The 20,748-nt window shown below is 39.5% G+C and overlaps 3 protein-coding genes and 2 pseudogenes across 4 annotated transcripts; 4 read left to right on the forward strand and 1 right to left on the reverse strand.

The window, feature by feature from the left end:
* Nucleotides 1-301: 301 nt before the first annotated feature.
* LOC145906867 (uncharacterized) lies at nt 302-1,731 on the forward strand (annotated as a pseudogene).
* Nucleotides 1,732-4,935: 3,204 nt separating this feature from the next.
* On the reverse strand, nt 4,936-6,467 carry LOC145906868 (uncharacterized). The gene is made up of 2 exons (XM_082994338.1): nt 5,641-6,467; nt 4,936-5,578 (listed from the first exon to the last, which is right to left on the reverse strand). Exons 1-2 carry the CDS (start codon nt 6,465-6,467, stop codon nt 4,936-4,938), a joined length of 1,470 nt encoding a protein of 489 aa, XP_082850464.1.
* Nucleotides 6,468-6,769: 302 nt separating this feature from the next.
* On the forward strand, nt 6,770-7,723 carry LOC145906869 (uncharacterized). The gene has a single exon (XM_082994339.1). It carries the CDS (start codon nt 6,770-6,772, stop codon nt 7,721-7,723), a length of 954 nt encoding a protein of 317 aa, XP_082850465.1.
* A 3,773-nt stretch (nt 7,724-11,496) lies between these two features.
* Nucleotides 11,497-16,892, forward strand: LOC145906221 (ribonuclease inhibitor-like). 2 transcript variants are annotated; one of them, XM_082993647.1, is made up of 10 exons: nt 11,497-11,827; nt 11,893-12,584; nt 12,828-12,891; nt 13,358-13,525; nt 13,587-13,739; nt 13,969-14,130; nt 14,483-14,644; nt 15,084-15,245; nt 15,811-15,972; nt 16,417-16,892. In XM_082993647.1, the coding sequence occupies exons 6-10, from the start codon at nt 13,969-13,971 to the stop codon at nt 16,519-16,521; spliced, it is 753 nt and encodes a 250-aa protein (XP_082849773.1). In that variant the 5' UTR covers nt 11,497-11,827; nt 11,893-12,584; nt 12,828-12,891; nt 13,358-13,525; nt 13,587-13,739; the 3' UTR covers nt 16,522-16,892. The 2 variants fall into 2 exon arrangements, with proteins under 2 accessions (XP_082849773.1, XP_082849772.1); XM_082993646.1 differs by having other exon boundaries at nt 11,893-12,891.
* An 897-nt stretch (nt 16,893-17,789) lies between these two features.
* On the forward strand, nt 17,790-20,014 carry LOC145906870 (uncharacterized; annotated as a pseudogene).
* The last annotated feature ends 734 nt before the right edge of the window (nt 20,015-20,748 follow it).

Below are 20,748 nucleotides of genomic sequence, written 5' to 3' on the forward strand. Positions count from 1 at the left end.
AAAGTCAGATCAGTTGACCACGCCAGGTAATTTCGATGCTATATCTCACGCAGCTACTTAGGCAGACATGTCAGACATGAGTGCCGCGCCGCATTGTTAAACACGATTATTACGACCGATCACTGCAAATCCCGAATCATCATATTCAATACCTAAGCCTCGCTCGAGTTATTTTGCACCCCCTGGAATTAATGACCAGGCCGCATCCATGTTTTTGCCTCGGGGTCAGCCACCGTTTCCTTGTTATCCTGGTGTGTCCGTACCGCATTTTTCCTCTAGCCGAACTGCACCTTTCACAACTATGGCAGCGAAAGTAAAATTACCCTCAATGTGGCAGGATGCTGTAAAGTTGTGGTTAGCGACCGTTGAAGGTATTTTTCAGAACCATCAAATAACATCTGACGACGACAAATTCAACTTAACCATTTTTCCCTCAATCAAGAACAAGCTTAACGGGTTGGTCACGTCATTTTGGGTAAGGTTGGTCGTCGCTCTTATGGTGATTTAAAACAAGCGATTTTGAAGGCATTTGATAGTAACCCCATAACGGAAGTGCATGAATTATTTCACGATCTTGCGCTGGAAAATAAGCGTCCAAGTGTACTTTTAAATCGCATGAAAGTTCTCTTGGGTAATTACCAAGATTGATGTCCAGATGCGGAAAAATTAGAAAATAAGTTGTTTCATGACAGATCAGAATGATATTTGGGCCTGACTATGGTTTGTCAGTTGATTTATTGGCCGAAAAACCTTATTACATAATCAGGGCATCGATTTTTTATTGCGTGTCTAACATCTTGAGAAAAATTGTCGTGCGTGTCGAATAGTAAAAGTCTCGTATCTGGTAACTAACGCATGAGAACGACCAGGCTTATTTCGATTACAGAATTGTTGTACTTACATCACGTTAAAATAACGACAAAACAATTAAAAAACATTGCATGTTAAAGTCTGCTATGTCTCTTTTGAGTTCCGATTGTGTGAAAAATGTTACCTGTTCCGTAACAATGCCACGTGTTCGGTAACAATGCTTCATGTTTGGAAACAATGGTTAGTTTTATGTGTAACGCGCTTATTCGCTGGTTTATTTAGCCATCTAAACAGAAAAAAATATTTTGGTTGGGGATCCCAAACGATTATGCCATTAAGTTTTCTACGTAACCGTTCAGTTAAATGCTGTTGTTTAATAGTGACTCGCAATACAAATTTCTCCCCAAATAATTGTTTGCGGTTTGAAATTAAACGACTTATACTGGTAACAACGTCTTCGAACCACTTTTGCCACCAGCATCTACGGCAAAAAATTGAACTACATGTTAATAGGAAAATCTATGTGAATGTTGCAAGATTGGCGTGACCGATATGTAGGCTTAATAAGGTTATTATAGTAATCTAATTGATGGAAATTTGTTGATAACTACAGCGTTTGTCTGATCGAGGTACTGCATACCGGTAACTTAACATTTATCCATGCCGCCCGTGTCGAACAGTGGCGTCGCGTGTCGAACACTTAGAATGGTGAAAAAGGCATAAATCGACACCCGGTACATAATGTTATTTAGCAAACCAGGTAAGTTTCAGTCACACCAAGTAGTTAATAAACAGCATGTTCCACATAACGTCTCGGATTCCAAAAACATTTTTGCCAGCACTCAAATGGTAATAAATGATAACATAGAGAGGCGTCTAAGGGAAATGACCGAAGAGTTACAGGCGTTAAAATCGGCTTAAACTGTAAATTCTGCAACTCCCCGATTTCAGGCACCAAGAGGGCAAAATGGCGGATATCATAGGCCCGGAAACTTTGCCGCACGCAACAACAATTATCGACCACCACAGCGCCGAGATTTTACTGCTCGACCACGCCCGAGACAAACAAACTTTAATGGCGGACGGGACTTTCAACGACCCGCGCTTTTCACAGGCGCCACCTTCCGACTTTTGTTATTGTCACAACAGGTAAGGTTCGCATGCATATAATTGTATTCCGCCATTTTCTTTCAATCATCAGAAAAACGGTCAGCGTCCCTCTCATTAAGGGTGAACAATGTCAGGGTCGTCGAAAAACATTCTAGCACTTTCACCATTTTTGATAAGAATCATAAACTTAATTTTCTTGTAGATACTGGCAGTGCTTTAAGTCTTATTCCCCGCAACTTAGCGGGTGAATTTAATCCTAGTTTACCTGTAAAAATGAAATGCGCGCTGGGTAACGAATTTCAATCTTATGTGGAAATATTATCGTAAACTTACCTAAATGATGTAAACGAACAAAATATTGTGGGGTAAATTCAAGATTCTATACCGCATATGAGGAAGTTATGTCAAATTACGCAACTCGTATTCAGAAACATAGTACTTAAGTCGACGCAAAGGTCCCTTTCTCCTGTAAAGTGACGCATTCTCTATAGTTGTCTTTGCGCCCTTGTACGAGATCCTAACGAGATGTGCTCGGAAAATCATTTCTGTACCGAGTTCCTCGCTCGTAAACGCCTCGTTAAAATCAATTTTAACGAGCTTGGTTGTTTAACGAACGTTGAACTTTTCATCATGCCGCCCCAGGTAACTGTTTTTAAGTTGCTAACTTTTCGTCACTTGTACCTTCAAACAATTATTTTTATGCAACTTTTTGAAACTTGATCTTTTGGAAATACTTGAGGAATTAAATTCATATTTCTCGTTGTGAAATTTGTTGTCCAAAAAACAGCTTGGATTTAATTGAATATCCTCATGGTAGTTTTATTAATTTCAAATCAATTTGATTCTTGTTGTTATTTTCAGATGGAGAGTTTGGATGTTGGGTGGAATGTAAAAAAAGAGGAGGCTAAACAAACTTTTCTGAAGGTGAGAGACAAGGTCATGGATTGGGGGAGTCGTTTCAAGTGATCACCAGCACCCACCAGTAACAATGTGTGAATATCCAACATACACAGTTTTTGAGTGGAATTTCTTCACTTTGACAATGTTTAAACAAAACATCAACGCAATCTTAACTTCGAACACGTGCTTTCGTTCAGCTGTTGTTTCTACTTTCTGTGTGGAATTTTGGTGTCTTTTCTATTCCACAGTATTCTCGCACTGTTTGTTTGCATGGATCACATCTTAAACGCCTGTATATGACGCATGTTAATACTTCCTACGTTGTCAGTGATAAAGTCATGTGACCAGTTTTAAGCCAATCACATTTAGCTGACAACACTTGAAAGCTACAATTTTTCCAACCCATTATGTACCGTTGCATATACAGCATTAAGGTGTTGTGCATTACAACCGGGTATTACTGATCAGATAAAGAGTGTGTGTCAGAACAGGCTGTCGGTTAATTAACAACTGCCAGTCGGCACTCGGTGCCTGTATACCATGCTGTGAACCGCAGGCCAATTAAATATCCACAGTGTTTACCTTCGTGTTCAACATTAACTGGTAACTCTCAATAAAGCTTGTTTGTTATTTTTATTGTTAATTCGAACTTTTGACCCATGACAATACTCCAAGCTATTATTGCTTGTTTATTATCCTCAGGTTTCTGTCCTTGTTGTCATCGCAGGGCTTGAATAAAATGTCACTTGCTTCATTGCAACAAAACCGAAGCTGTTTGTCACGCAAAAAGTTTGATGAATACGTGACAATTTATATTAACGTGAAAATATTACCTGATAACATGCCTAGGAAACTTAACCATTGTTTGTTCGAGTATGTCTACAGATTACTATTGCAACAGTTCTACGATCTCCATTGAACTACAGCGCACACTAGAATGCTACGGTACGTTCGAACGATATATCGATACGATTGTTTCGTGAAGACATTCGGAACGATTAAAACGGTTGGGAAAGAATATCACACGAAGGACGCGAATCACATGAATACACAACCGTTGCTATCGCTACACTTTGAAATGAAACACGCTTGACAAGACGCTACCTAAGAATGCTTTTACCCACAAACCAATGGAGAGAGATTTCGAAAAATGGCAACCTTAGTCCATAAATGCAAACGTTTACATGCAACGTAAAATTACGCTGCACCCATGACGCACGTACATCAGCCTAAAACTTCTGAAATTTTACATTTTTGAGTACTTATCAGCATAGATTGGTGTCGCTAATACAATGAGAATGTCTAGTGTTGGGCTAGACACTGACAAAATAAAGGAACTAATCTTACATCACAAATATTTTCACTATAACTTGACATGGTCTATCTTCGTCTGCGTCAATTCACGCAGCTGAAAGAAATTCCACTCCATGTGTTCTAATATGCCTTGTGTAAGAGAATTAACTTGCAATTTACAGTCCCAAAATCTACCAAACCACCAAAGATAGGCAAATTTATTGCATAACTATAAATAAGGTAATTGTGACAAAGGCGGACTTTACGCCCAGTTGAAGAACCCATATATTTTTTATTTACAGACGTATTTGGGCAACCAGAAATATTGGTAAATATTTGCCAGAGTTGATAGAAGTAAATTGATTTGCAAAGGGGAAGTCAAGATTTTTGCTTGATCAAAAATAAACTTAAAATATATGTCTGAAAGCTACAGTAACAAATTATTTGCTGGACTGCTTGTATAATGTAGCGGCACAGAAGTGAGAAATACGTCAAAACATAAGCAATTGTTTGTTGCTAACGCTGCCAGGCATACTATTTAGTAATGAAAAGCTCGTCTGGCAAAAGAAAAACTTGTTTGTTCGACGTTTCGGTTGTTATACAACAAACCTTCATCAGGATAATGAAGTAAAAACGCCCACACGGCGATAAATAGTCACGCGCGCATAAAGCAAAAAAGGCAAAAAAAGGCAAAAAAGGGCGAAAAAAACAACACAAGCTAAGAAGCGGGGAGGGGGGAACACCATTAATAGAAAATGCGCGCCAACCGGACGTTACCGAGGTCTAAAGCATCGCGCCTCGAGGTGCGCAAGACCATCACGTTCAACCAGGGGGCATGTCGTGCAGACCGTTTATCAAATTGCGATAAACGGGTGGAAAGAAGGTTTCCCTCTTATCATTAAGTGCAAACCCATGTGCGTTTATATGAACAGACTCGATGAACATCCTCTTGTACCTGTCCTTTTCCCGGTCCAGAATTACTGTGTCCTCAAAATTAATCGTGTGTCCTGTTGCTGCAACATGTTGCGACAATGCCGTCCCTGCTGCCTTATTGGGTTTGCCAACATCCCGTTGATGTTCCTTTAGACGTGTTCGTAGGGCGCGACCCGTCTCACCAATGTACACCTTCTCACACCCTCCACATGGAATGCGGTATATCACCCCTCTAGCATCTAACGTACCACCAGCGCGATCTTTAGGATGCGATACCAAGGAGCGTAGTGTAACCGCAGGACGCTCGTACACCAGGATGGAAAAGTCCCCCAGCAGTCTCTTTGAGGTCTCTGAAAGTCCTGGAAAATATGGGAGAACAACCACACCCGCGGTGGGACTTTTGTTGCACTTAGGCAGGGATGCAGGATTTTGGCGAAGAAAGGAGCTTGGGTAACCATTTCTTAAAAGAGCATCCCGCACACTACCCACCTCTTGTTCTCGGGCCTTTTCCTCTGTAACAAGATTGTCCGCTCTGGTGTATAGTGCACGGCCCGCTTGTGGGACATAGGGTGCGCTGACCGGAAGGATAGATACCTGTCAGAATGTGTCGGTTTTCGGTAAACACCCCTTTGAACAGCAACATCTAAAAACGATAAAATCCCACCATGCTCAACCTCCATGGTGAACTTAATGCTCGCTTCGATCGAGTTGAGGTGCTCAAGCAGCGATTCCACGTAGTCGCGATGCACAACCACAAACGTATCGTCCACGTAACGTCGCCACAAGCGTGGGGGACTCAAAAACGTTGACAACGCTCTTTGCTCCACGGATTCCATGACTATGTTGGCGACCACAACTGAAAGCGGAGACCCCATGGCTGTACCAAATATTTGCTTGTAAAATTCACCTTTGAACGACAAATAGGTGGCGTCCAGACAAAGTTGAATGCATTCCACGATCTCCGGTAGTGGCCACGAACAACGCGCCTCCAATGTTTCATCTCTCTGCAGTCTTTCTGCCGCCAACTTCACCGGTACGTTTGTGAAGAGAGAGACGATTACCTCCTCGTGGTCCACGCGCAATTCTTTCATCTGTGCTGCAAAATGAATAGAATTCCGGACGGCCTCATCCGTTGCACCCACAAGGGGGGCCAAAATACGGGCCACATGTTTAGCAAGGTTATACGTTGGAGATCCTACGAACGACACAATAGGCCTAAGTGGAACCCCAGGTTTATGAATCTTTGGAAGACCATAAAGACACGGCGTCCGCCCATCCGTGCTATGCAACTCGAAAAACTCCCTTACTGATAACACTTGCTTGTCCCTGTGTAAGCGACCAATCATTGCATTAACCTTTTGTTTAACAATGTGACAGGGATCCCTCTTCACCTTGCTGTAGGTCTTTTCGTCAGCCAACATTAACTTAAGCTTGTTCTCATAATCTCATCTATTCATAACCACCGCCACATTTCCTTTGTCCGCAGGGAGTATTACAATGTCATTATTATGGCGTAACTGCTTGATAGCTGCGAATTCTTCCCTTGACAAATTAGGCTGCGCCCGTTGATGGCTCTTGATGCAGTTAACCACTTTGCTCTGCAACATAGATTTTATGTGGGCCGGCTGGTGCGCAATTCCTTTTTCTACAGACGCTACGATTTGCCTCCAGGGTACACTTGACTGCGCGACGGCGAAGTTCAGTTGTGTTCGCCAACATAGTTATGGAATCTGTGGAGCAAAGAGCGTTGTCAACGTTTTTGAGTCCCCCACGCTTGTGGCGACGTTACGTGGACGATACGTTTGTGGTTGTGCATCGCGACTACGTGGAATCGCTGCTTGAGCACCTCAACTCGATCGAAGCGAGCATTAAGTTCACCATGGAGGTTGAGCATGGTGGGATTTTATCGTTTTTAGATGTTGCTGTTCAAAGGGGTGTTTACCGAAAACCGACACATTCTGACAGGTATCTATCCTTCCGGTCAGCGCACCCTATGTCCCACAAGCGGGCTGTAGGTCGTGCACTATACACCAGAGCGGACAATCTTGTTACAGAGGAAAAGGCCCGAGAACAAGAGGTGGGTAGTGTGCGGGATGCTCTTTTAAGAAATGGTTACCCAATCTCCTTTCTGCGCCAAAATCCTGCATCCCTGCCTAAGTGCAACAAAAGTCCCACCGCGGGTGTGGTTGTTCTCCCATATTTTCCAGGACTTTCAGAGACCTCAAAGAGACTGCTGGAGGACTTTTCCATCCTGGTGTACGAGCGTCCTGCGGTTACACTACGCTCCTTGGTATCGCATCCTAAAGATCGCGCTGGTGGTACGTTAGATGCTAGAGGGGTGATATACCGCATTCCATGTGGAGGGTGTGAGAAGGTGTACATTGGTGAGACGGGTCGCGCCCTACGAACACGTCTAAAGGAACATCAACGAGATGTTGGCAAACCCAATAAGGCAGCAGGGACGGCATTGTCGCAACATGTTGCAGCAACAGGACACACGGTTAATTTTGAGGACACAGTAATTCTGGACCGGGAAAAGGACAGGCACAAGAGGATGTTCATCGAGTCTGTTCATATAAACGCACATGGGTTGGCACTTAATGATAAGAGGGAAACCTTCTTTCCACCCGTTTATCGCAATTTGATAAACGGTCTGCACGACATGCCCCCTGGTTGAACGTGATGGTCTTGCGCACCTCGAGGCGCTATGCTTTAGACCTCGGTATCGTCCGGTTAGCGCGCATTTTCTATTAATGGTGTTCCCCCCTCCCCGCTTCTCAGTTTGTGTTGTTTCTTTCGCCCCCTTTTTTGCCTTTTTTTGCTTTATGCGCGCGTGACTATTTATCGCCGTGTGGGCGTTTTTACTTCATTATCCTGATGAAGGTTCGTTGTATAAGAACCAAAACGTCGAACAAACAAGTTTTTCTTTTGCCAGACGAGCTTTTCATTACTAAATAAGCAATTGTGTGGCGAACTATGTTTTTCGCAAAAGACAGCTTTGCTGGACAGAAAATTTGCTGTTATTGAGGAAGATTGAAAACCACGGATGATTGTCGAACTTATTTACATTTACACTAATGTTAGCACGATTTTTGTTGGTAACGAAACTTTTTATATATTTTGAACACATTTAGCTGATCTGGATGTTTGCGTTATAACAGGAAAGGTTTCGCCTAACATTCATCACCAGTTCAAGGAAGTAATCAAGCAGCCTCAGCCTTCGCTTGAAACCTCCCTACTCAGAAAGCAATCATGGTAATGAAGCCAACACGAAGGTGGCTGTGCAATCAAGTTCGTCTAGTGAATATGATAGAGTTGGCGAGGAGACCAGGAAGGCGAGAAACCTTAAATCTATCATCGACGTCATATCACGTCGATAAATGCAAGTAAGACAAGGTTGGTGAGTTAATTGGTCGAACCTGGGTCGCCTCAGACCAGATCAAGATTCTATGGAAAGGGACCAATCACAACAAACACCTCCAAGCAACAATTTGTGTGGTTGTTGTTTTTATTACTTGTTATAATTGTCGCAAACCCGCCATCCCTGGACTTATCACATGAAACTGCCAGCAAGTAGTTCTTATATTGGTTCCTTGCATTGAAAGGAATCGAAGAGCGTGAAGAAGCCTCGACCCATTAATTGGGGATTCACAAGCTTTTACTTGAAGGGTAACGAATTTTATGCCATATCATATTCCGTCACCTTTCCGTTGCTGCAATGATAAAAGTTTTCATATAAGTTCGTGAATTCACACCTAAGAAAGTTTAACAAAACCGTAGTTTCATTTTCCCTAAAATGGTCAACATTTTTTGTTGAGTGTGCGTAACATTTTATTAGCGGGAAATGCGTCACCGGGTCCATGAAAGTTGAGAGCAACTGATCCATTGTTTAAAGGTGAGCGGACCTGCGCGAGAAACTTTCTGTTTCCTGTTTAGAGCTTTTGTGGAAGTTTCCTTAATGCTTGAACTCACCACAGTAGTTGAATATTGTTACAGACAGTGGAGGGCTAAACTAAACCCTCATGTTGCTTACCACGAGTGAAGGAATTGCATTGGATTTACCCGTGGAATGAAGAAGCTCTGCAACTAATATCCTGAACTTATCAGTGTTTTGTTGTGAGTAAGGATATGAGTTGACAGAGGTTTCAACGAATTGTGAAGTGTTGGCGTTCTAAGGCCAGGTGCACAATATGGATATGATTCCATTAAAAATAGAATAAAGATGAACAAATCAAATCCTTGAAAGCTAAAGACAGGTTTACACATTGTTTCAGTGGAGTTGGTGACTGCGGCACTGGTCTCGCTTTTACAATAACAGACACATAGATTTGTGGTCTAAAAGGTTAATTCATTTAAGTTTGCGCAAAACTACTACGCAAATGAAGAATAAACACAAGAAACAACGTGGCAAAAACAGTGGTGACGTGACTGCAAGTTTGTCGCAGAGAATCACAATGGTGTTGAGTTGCGACCGGCGACGTTAGATGTCACTCATGAGTAGAAACGGTTCGCATCAGATGTCAGTGTTTGACGCCAAACCACATCGTCCCACTGTGCGGTGAACTTTCACCTAAATCTCCCTCCTTTCTTCTCTCCAGACACAGTAGGTGATTCCCCTCGTTGATAGTAAACGACTTGTTGTTTAACCTAAGACGCTAGATGTCGCTCATGAGTAGAAACGATTCGCATCAGATGTCGGTTTTGACGCCAACCACGTCGTCCCACTGTGCGGTCGGTGAACTTTTTGCTGAATTTCTGAAAGGAAATGATTACTTTAATCGCTCTGTTGTTTGTGATATGAACGTTCTGTTGTAACCACTGTGCTATGTGGAAGTCGGTAACCTGCGCAACCCCCATCATTACAATCCAACCCGGCGCCTCTTGCGAAAAGAAGGGTATTACTGCCAGTCGCGTGCTATAATACTTCCGTGTAAATTGTAGAGATATTTTGAACAAAGTAAGGTTGTATTTCAAATAAAATGTCCCAAAGTCGCATTCTCGAACAACGTAATAAACAGTGAAGAGTTTTGAATATAAAAATAGTAACGCCCCACTGAGACATTACAGAGTTTGGATTTGTTCCGCGGTTAGATTGTCGATGTCTGGTCTGGATGTTTGCGTTATAACAGTAAAGGTTTCGCCTCGCATTCATCACCAGTTCCAGGAAGTAATCAAGCAGCCTCAGCCTTCGCTTGAAATATCCCTACTCGGGAAGCAATCACGATATTAAAGAAATATAGTTTTCAGTCATAAGCCGACCCACATTAACCAAATCTTCTCTTTTTTTTTCCACACAAAATAAGATGGCAGTCGTTATATCTCCGCTTCGGAAGTTTAATATTATGCCTCATATAATACTTCGCAGAAATTCTAAAAAAGATAAAAGATATGACTAAATCAACTTTTTCATGTGATGCTGGTTTTCATTGAATCGCCCATGGGTTGATCATTTGCAACAGGTTACATATGACGTGCTGTTTTGATTCTCTTATAAATAACTTATAAATACCACGTGGGCTCGATAGACTTATAAAAACCCTATCCACTGCCAAACAGTAATGGAGTATTGTTTGTCAGGCTCTTGTATTGTGAAGGTGGTTTGCATACCATTGTCTAAAATTAACTAAACATTTGCACATTTGACATGTTTGTTGATTTAGGAAATACGTTTTCTTCTTGTGTAAAGAATGAGACTATATGTGATTTTGCCTAACAATGTGCAAATAAAACTTGCATCACGTGATATTTGAAAACCAGGGGCGGCATTACGAACACATCTCGCTAAGTTTAGCGAGCTCGGTATTGACGCACGACCTCGTTAAGTCGAGATTTGGTATTACGAACTGCCGTCTCGCTAACCGGACCTCGCTAAACTCCTCGCTAAGTAGCGAGGAGCTGAGACCACTCGCTAACGCCAAAATATTCCGGACAAAGCCGCACAGCTGCGTCGGCAATTAATAATGGCTGTCTATTTGGCCGCTAAACGCTCATATAAACGAAAAAAGGTAAGACAAAATCCCCTGGAAATGTCGGATTTAGAATTAATTTCAGAATAGCGAATGCCCAAAGCTGTGATAATGGAATTGTGCAACCACTTGCACCAAGATTTAAATCCAAAGAGTGCCAGTAAAAGATGTCTTACAGTGGAAGAACAAGTTTTGATATCATTAAAACTTTTGGCATCGGGAAGCTTTCAAAATTCAGCAAAAGGACAATATTAATGTTTCACAACCAACTGTCAGTGTATTGCTAAGTCGATTTATGGATAGTTTGATTTCAAAACGACATCAATTCATCCACATGCCAAACAGGATGTCTTCAACAATGATAAAGCAACACTTTTACTCAATTGCACGGTTTCCTGACGTCATAGGGGCCATTGATGGAACACATATTCCCATAATTGCACCAAGTGAGGAAGAACATCTCTTTGTCAACAGAAAGGGTTACCATTCCATCAATGTGCAGGCAAGTTGCATACTTTTCCCTTGAGATAAATTGGTTTTGACTTCAAATTCTGTTTGCAGGCTATATGTGACGCCAATATGGTATTTCTGGATGTGGTATGCAAGTGGCCTGGCTCATGTCATGATTCATTCATTCTTCGACAATCAAATGTGTACCAGGAGTTTGAGAGTGGAAAATATCACGATGACATTTTGCTGGGTGACAGTGGTTATCCATTAAAACCTTGGTTAATGATACCTCTTAGCCATCTAAGTACCCCTTCACAACAGAAGTATAATAAGGCTCACAAACAAACACGGCCAACTATAGAGAAGTAAGTTACACTTGTCTTGCACCTCATAACATTAACATAAATGATAATAAAGCTTTGTTGTTTAGGGCATTTGGTGTTTTAAAACAGAGATGGAGAGTTATTGATCACACAGGAGGAAGGTTATGTTATTCACCTTTACAAGTTTGTAAAATTACAATGTGTTGTTTCATTCTGCACAATATTTGTCGCCTTCACAATGTGCCACTGCCAGCAAATGCTGACATAGATTCACTACTAGACACCACCACAACAAATGAAATTCATGACTTACAAGGTAGTACTGTGAGAGATTCCATTGTTTCTACATTCCAATAAAGTCATGTTTGTGAAATGTTTTTGCGTTTGTTTATTGAAAAAAGTGGCTGCACAGCAACAGATTTGGACTTTTCAAAAAACTACAGTTTACACGATGACTAAACACAAGAAATAAAATGATTCGTCATAAAACTTGCAAAACAATGCCGCCAATGTCCACGTGAAGCTCAACTACCAACACAAAAAGCCTTCCGTAAGATGTCGCATAGCGCGACTTCCTAATTTTGCTGAGACAGACGTCTTTTTTCTCACGATTTTGACGCATTCTCTCGTTTTTGCGTCAGGCTTCAGCGAGGCGTTTGCGAGGACACTTCGTAATACCAAATATGTTACCGAGTTCCTCGCTCGTTAAGTCCTCGCTAAAAATTATTTTAGCGAGCTCGTTAACTTAGCGAGCGAGCAAGTGTTCATAATGCCGCCCCAGATCAACCGCAACTTTAAGGTGAGATTTTCGACAAAAATCATAGCGACCAATTTTTGTCAGGGAAAAGTGGCTGATCCAGCTAGGCTGCAGTGCCTGGGCTGTGAAGCCTGTAGACCTAGTGTTTAATATTTAATATTATATTTTTGACCTCAATGCAAAGCTACCACCTTGAAATGTTTCTATTTTAATAATATAAGCGTCACAAAAGTTTGTAATATTTTGTTGTCTGTTGGTAAAACTATTAACAAGCATATTTCCTAGCAAACTTTGAAGGAACGTTGAAACTTGCAGACAAATATATCATCATCTGCCCCACAAGAACAAGGTGACGTTAAGTCAACTTATATAAATACTTGAGTGCTCTGGAATTAGTTGGTTCAGTAAATATAATCCCTTTGCTCTGTCCACATGAAATGGTTTAAGGGTGAACAATGTCAGGGGCGTCGAAAAACATTCTAGCACTTTCACCATTTTTGATAAAAAAAATAAATTTAATTTTCTTGTAGATACTGGCAGTGCTTTAAGTCTTATTCCCCGCAACTTAGCGCGTGAATTTAATCCTAGTTTACCTGTAAAAATGAAGTGCGCGTTGGGTAACGAATTCCAATCTTATGGGGAAATATTATCGCAAACTTACCTAAATAATGTGAACGAATAAAAAATGTTGGGTAAATTCAAGATTCTATACCGCATATGCGCAAGTTATGTCAAATTAGGCAACTCGTATTCAGAAACATGGACTTAAGTCGACACAAAAGCATAAAACTGGAACAAAAGCTTTTCCATCTTAGATTCAAGAACTATGGTTAAAGAAGTGGAATGACGAACAAGCACCATATCTTGCAAAGTGCATTCCATTAACAGAAAGACTTACATTGTCTTCAAACCATCCCAACAAATCATGTTTAGAAACATTGAATTGTATTAAGGACTCGCTAAAAAATGGATGTCCACATAAGGTTTAAACTTTTTTTTATTAACGAGTGTTTGTATATTCTGTAGTCATTTGTTTTATTTCAGCTTAAAGTCCTGGAACTGGATGGATTTAATATAAGCAATGATGATCTTCTTTTGGGTGAAATTCTTCATTACTTTGAAGAACTTTACATTGTTAGTTGTAATGTGACTAAAGTGGACAATTTCGCCACTGCTTTGGCCAAACTGGATAAACCTGTAAGTCTTATTATGTTTGTGATGTTTCCTAAATGTAAACACATGTTATGTAGTACACATGCAAAATTTGCATAATAATGCCAGATTTCAACTTACTTTATATATTAAAACCAATGCAAAGCACACTGCCATGCTACATTTTGACAGCAGGCTATGGGTACAACTGTCTTTAATTGAACTAGCCTAAAATATCTTTGTCGCCCATAGGCCCAACTTTGTTTACTTTCAGATGGAATCATTTTCTCTGCGAAACAACAACATCGGAAACTCTGGAGCAAAAAAGATTGTAAAATGTTTGAAGAATGTAGAGAAACTACACTTGGGTAAATGTGGAATCACTTCAGAAGGAATTCCATATTTGTCTTCAGCTTTGCTCAAACTACCAGCTCCGGTAAGGTTTTGCAATAATGTAACTTATATTCAACCAAACTACTTCTGAGAAAAATAAGCTCCCTCTGCAATATGTTGCTGGTTGAGATGGAAAACGACACTGATATGTTTATTTAGTTTTATTTGAAGTTTTGCAAACTCAGATATAAACAAACCTGATTAGAATCTTTCATTTAATCTTGAAGCTTTAGTTTGATGACAGTAACTTTTCTTATTAATTAGAATCATTACAGAATATTGTGTTGATAATTATCAAACGAAAGTTCACTCTTGCATTTTAGCTTGAAAACATCATTAGTTATTTAAAGCATGCATAGTTATTTTATGCTGTATTCATACTAAATATTTTTTAGATGGAATTCCTTGAATTGTGTCGAAATAACATTGGCAACTCTGGTGCAAAAGAAATGGCAAAATGTTTGAACAAAGTACAGAAACTGGACTTGAGGGATTGTGGAATAACATCTGAAGGAATTCCACATCTGTCTTCAGCTTTGCTCGAATTAACAGAACCAGTAAGGTTTCAGTCCAATGCTATATTCTGTAAAACACAGGTTTACCAGCCGGATTTGCTAATTCTAAGAACATTACTTTAGTATCACTTTCCCAATAAATTAATTGTTGAACTATCACCTTTCAGGAATGATATGAATGGGTTTCATGCACTTTGTCTCTGATTCAAAATCAAACATTTTGCATCAGAATCCAAACATTATTGATTACAATATAGAAGGACACTAGTAAAACTATGTAGTTTTCTTTGAAGTTTGACAGAATGATAACCCTGATATGAACAAAACTTGAAGCTTTAGTTTGATAACAGTAACTTTTCTTATTAATAATGATGTTTACAGCATGTTGTGCTAATAATTATCAAACAAAATTTTATAAATGCAAATTTGGCTCAAAACGTCAATAGTTATTTTATGCTGCTTTCATATTAATTTTTTTTAGATGAAAGAACTTTATCTGAATATAAATAACATTGGCAACTCTGGTGCAAAAGAAATAGCAAAATGTTTGAACAAAGCACAGAGACTGGACTTGGAGAATTGTGGAATAACATCAGAAGGAATTCCACATCTGTCTTCAGCTTTGCTCGAACTACAAGAACCAGTAAGGTTTCAGTTCTGTTTTAGTTCACTGCTATATTCTGTAAAATACAGGTTTACCAGCTGCACTTGTTACTTTTAAGAACATTACTTTAGGGTTCCATCATTCATGGGTTTTAAACAATCCAACTTTCATTAATGATATAAATGGGTTTCATGCACTTTGACTCTGATTCAAAATACTAAATTTGTATCAGAGTCAACATGTTATTGGTTACAAGAGAAAAAGGACAAAGATATGTTTACATAGTTTTGATTGAAGTTTAACATGATGCTAACACTGATATGAACAAAACTGGTCACAACCTTAATTTTTATCTTGAATCTTTAGTTTGGTAACAACAAAGTGTTGCTGGTGGCACATACATATCTGTTCACTGCTTGGTTTGTGTTTATTATGACATAGTTCTTTTCACATTTAGAAAAATAAATAATTTAAAAAATATATTTTGATTTTTTATCATTTTGTCTTTGATGCAAAATTTCACTCATGGTTTTTGACGACAGTTTATTATTTGTTTGTTTACCCTGAAGTTGACCTTTAAATGCTTAGCTTGAAATGTTTTTAGATTCAGAAAGTCAATTTAATTGGAAACCCTATTGGTGATGATGGCTGCAAAAAACTGTCAAAAAGTTTGGCTAAAGTGAAGAACCTCATTTTGTTTAGCTGTGGAATTACTTCTATTGGATTAAAAGCATTGGCGGAAGGATTGTCAAAGTTGGAAGATCCAGTAAGTTACAATAAGTGGAGTCCCAGCATCTTTCATACATGAGTAGAATATCAGTCTGTTAGATGGTAACTTGACTGAATTGTATGGCTGGTTGTTGAAGTTTATTTTTGTGTTTACAAACACTAAAATTCAACATTCAAGAATTTTACAACTAAGTTTGAATTTTCAGCATTTTGTGACAGACTAATGAAGAAATTTACAGCTTTACACCATGCTAGCAGTGCTAATCACTTATAATTGAAAACAAATTTAACTGATTACATGTTTACTATTAATGCCATAAGTTCACAGCTTACCAATCATGCCAGATTAACCACTACATACAGTTGTGTGTTTTCTACCTGCAAATATGTTGGTCTTTGTTGCAGTTCAAATAAGTTGGTCTTTGTTACAGTTCTAATACTGGTAGGTTTATGTTTAATTACATCAAGATTTATTTATTAGATGGAATCCTTGAACATTAGTCCAAACAACGTGACGAAGGAAGAAGCTGAAAACATTTTCGGGGAAGTTCGAGGAAAAGTACAAAACTGGCGTGGTTTGTTTTAATGGGTCCACGCTGATTAGCAACACTGTTTAAAGGAAAGTCAAACATTTAAGTCTTATGTGCTGTATAACTCTTATGTGCTGTGTAAGTTTTATGGGCTGTGTAAGTCTTATGGGCTGTATAACTCTTATGTGCTGTATAACTCTTATGTGCTGTATAAGTCTTATGGGCTGTATAAGTCTTATGTGATGTACAACTATTATGTGCTGTATAAGTTTTATTTGATGTACAACTCTTATGTGCTGTACAACTCTTATGTGCTGTACAACTCTAATGCGCTGCATAACTCTTATGTGCTGTATAACTCTAATGTGCTGTATAACTCTAATGTGCTGTATAACTCTTATGTGCTGTATAACTCTAATGTGCTGTATAACTCTTATGCGCTGTACAACTCTAATGCGCTGCATAACTCTAATGTGCTGTATAACTCTTATGCGCTGTACAACTCTAATGCGCTGTGCAACTCTTATGTGCTGTATAACTCTTATGTGCTGTATAACTCTAATGTGCTGTATAACTCTTATGTGCTGTACAACTCTTATGTGCTGTATAACTCTAATGTGCTGTATAACTCTTATGCGCTGTATAACTCTTATGTGCTGTATAACTCTTATGTGCTGTATAACTCTAATGTGCTGTATAACTCTTATGCGCTGTATAACTCTTATGCGCTGTACAACTCTTATGCGCTGTATAACTCTTATGTGCTGTATAACTCTTATGCGCTGTACAACTCTAATGCGCTGCATAACTCTAATGTGCTGTATAACTCTTATGCGCTGTACAACTCTAATGCGCTGTGCAACTCTTATGTGCTGTATAACTCTTATGTGCTGTATAACTCTAATGTGCTGTATAACTCTTATGTGCTGTACAACTCTTATGTGCTGTATAACTCTAATGTGCTGTATAACTCTTATGCGCTGTATAACTCTTATGTGCTGTATAACTCTTATGTGCTGTATAACTCTAATGTGCTGTATAACTCTTATGCGCTGTATAACTCTTATGCGCTGTACAACTCTTATGCGCTGTATAACTCTTATGTGCTGTATAACTCTTATGTGCTTTATTTGTTAATATATATATTAAACTGGTCGTTTGACTTTGGGTTAGAGAGCAGCCTTTTTATCAGGAGTCAGATATACAGCAGTGTTATTATTTTGTGTAGACGTTTTAAATGACGCCCTGCATAAAATTTGGTGACCCCGACGTGATATTTAAATGGGCAATTTAACCTTCTGTTGTGTTTTTATGTGCTTTAATTATGTCGCAAAAGGCTTCTGGTGTAATTCCCCAATTTATAAAAAGTGCGATCAAATTAAAAGGGGTTGGAAAGCCAGATCAGTTGACCACGCCAGGTAATTTCGATGCTATATCTCACGCAGCTGCAGAGGCAGACGTAAGTTCGCACAACAGCGATCATGTTGATGATTTACCAGGTAACGATTTGTTGCGGTTTAAACGCTACAGGTAGTGCCGCGCCGCATTGTTAAACGCGATTATTCGACTGATCACTGCAAATCCCGAATCATCATATTCTATAGCTCCAGCCTCGCTCGAGTTATTTTGCACCCCCTGGAATTAATGACCAGGTCGCATCCATGTTTTTGCCTTGGGATCAGGCACCGTTTTCAACGCCTTGTTATCCAGGTGTGTCCGCACCGCATTTTTCCCCTAGTCGAACTGCACCTTTCACACCTATGGCAGCGAAAGTAAAATTACCCTCAATGTGGCAGGATGCTGTAAAGTTGTGGTTAGCAAACGTTGAAGGTATTTTTCAGAGCCATCAAATAACATCTGACGACGAGAAATTCAACTTAACCATTTCTTCCCTCAATCAAGAACAAGCTCAACGGGTTGATCATGTTATTTTGGGTAAGGTTGGTCGTCGCTCTTATGCTGATCTAAAACACGCGCTTTTAAAGGCATTTGATAGTAACCCCATAACGGAAGTGCATGAATTATTTCACGATCTTGCGCTGGAAAATAAGCGTCCAAGTGTACTTTTAAATCGTATGAAAGTTCTCTTGGGCAATTACCAAGATTTATGCCCAGATGCGGAAAAAGTATTTAAACAGTTGTTTTATGACAGATCAGAATGTTATTGGGGCCTTGCTATGGTTTGTCAGTCGATTTATTGGCCGAAAAAACTGATTACATAATTTTGATTAGCAAACCAGGTAAGTTTCAGTCACACCAAGTGGTTTATAAACAGCATGTTCCACATAACGTCTCGGATTCCCAAACACATTTTTGCCAGCACTCAAATGGTAATAAATGATAACATGGAGAGGCGTCTAAGGGAAATGACCGAAGAGTTACAGGCGTTAAAATCGGCTCAAACTGTAACTTCTGCAACTCCCCGATTTCAGGCACCAAGAGGGCAAAATGGCGGTTATCATAGGTCCGGAAACTTTGCCGCACGCAACAACAATTATTGACCACCACAGCGCCGAGAATTTACTGTTCGACCACGCCCGAGACAAACAAACTTTAATGACGGACGGGACTTCCAACGACCGCGCTTTTCACAGGCGCCATCTTCCGACTTGTGTTATTATCACAACAGGTAAGGTTCGCATGTATATAATTGTATTCTGCTCTGTTCTTTTAATCATCCAAAAAACGGTAAGCGTCCCTCTCATTAAGGGTGAACAATGTCAGGGGCGTCGAAAAACATTTTAGCACTTTCAACATTTTTAAAAAGAATCATAAACTTAATTTTCTTGTAGATCCTGGCAGTGCTTTAAGTCTTATTCCCCGCAACTTAGAGCGTGAATTTAATTCTAGTTTACCTGTAAAAATGAAATGCACGCTGGGTAACGAATTCCAATCTTATGGGGAAATATTATCGTAAACTTGTCAAAATTATGTAAACGAACAAAATATTGTGGGGTAAATTCAAGATTCTATGCCGCATATGCGCAAGTTATGTCAAATTACGCAACTCGTATTCAGAAACATGGACTTAAGTCGACGCAAAGGTCCCTTTCTCCTGTAAAGTGACGCATTCTCTAGTTGTGTTTGCGCCCTTGTACGAGGTCCTAACGAGATGTGCTCGGCAAATCATTTTCCGTACCTCGCTCGTAAACGCCTCGTTAAAATCAGTTTTAACGAGCTAGGTTGTTTAACGAACGTTGAACTTTTCATCATGCCGCCCCAGGTAACTGTTTTTAAGTTGCTAACTTTTCTTCACTTGTACCTTCAAACAATTACTTTTATGCAACTTTTTGAAACTTGCTGATCTTTTGGAAATACTTGAGGAATTAAATTCATATTTCTCGTTGTGAAATTTGTTGTCCAAAAAACAGCTTGAATTAATTGAATATCCTCATGGTAGTTTTTTTAATTTTAAACCAATTTGATGTTTGTTGTTGTTTTCAGATGGAGAGTTTGGATGTTGGGTGGAATGTAAAAAAAGAGGAGGCTAAACAAACTTTTCTGAAGGTGAGAGACAAGGTCATGGATTGGGGGAGTCGTTTCAAGTGATCACCAGCACCCACCAGTAACAATGTGTGAATATCCAACATACACAGTTTTTGAGTGGAATTTCTTCACTTTGACAATGTTTAAACAAAACATCAACGCAATCTTAACTTCGAACACGTGCTTTCGTTCAGCTGTTGTTTCTACTTTCTGTGTGGAATTTTGGTGTATTTTGTATTCCACAGTATTCTCGCACTGTTTGTTTGCATGGATCACATCTTAAACGCCTGTATATGACGCATGTTAATACTTCCTACGTTGTCAGTGATAAAGTCATGTGACCAGTTTTAAGCCAATCACATTTAGCTGACAACACTTGAAAGCTACAATTTTTCCAACCCATTATGTACTGTTGCTCATACAGCATTAAGGTGTTGTGCATTACAACCGGGTATTACTGATCAGATAAAGAGTGTGTGTCAGAACAGGCTGTCGGTTAATTAACAACTGCCAGTCGGCACTCGGTGCCTGTATACCATGCTGTGAACCGCAGGCCAATTAAATATCCACAGTGTTTACCTTCGTGTTCAACATTAACTGGTAACTCTCAATAAAGCTTGTTTGTTATTTTTATTGTTAATTCGAACTTTTGACGCATGACAATACTCCAAGCTATTATTGCTTGTTTATTATCCTCAGATTTTCTGTCCTTGTTGTTATCGCAGGGCTTGAATAAAATGTCACTTGCTTCATTGCAACAAAACCGAAGATGTTTGTCACGCAAAAAGTTTAAAGAA

Source organism: Ascidia mentula, chromosome 6 (assembly GCF_947561715.1).
Source record: "Ascidia mentula chromosome 6, kaAscMent1.1, whole genome shotgun sequence".
Lineage (NCBI taxonomy): Eukaryota > Metazoa > Chordata > Ascidiacea > Phlebobranchia > Ascidiidae > Ascidia > Ascidia mentula.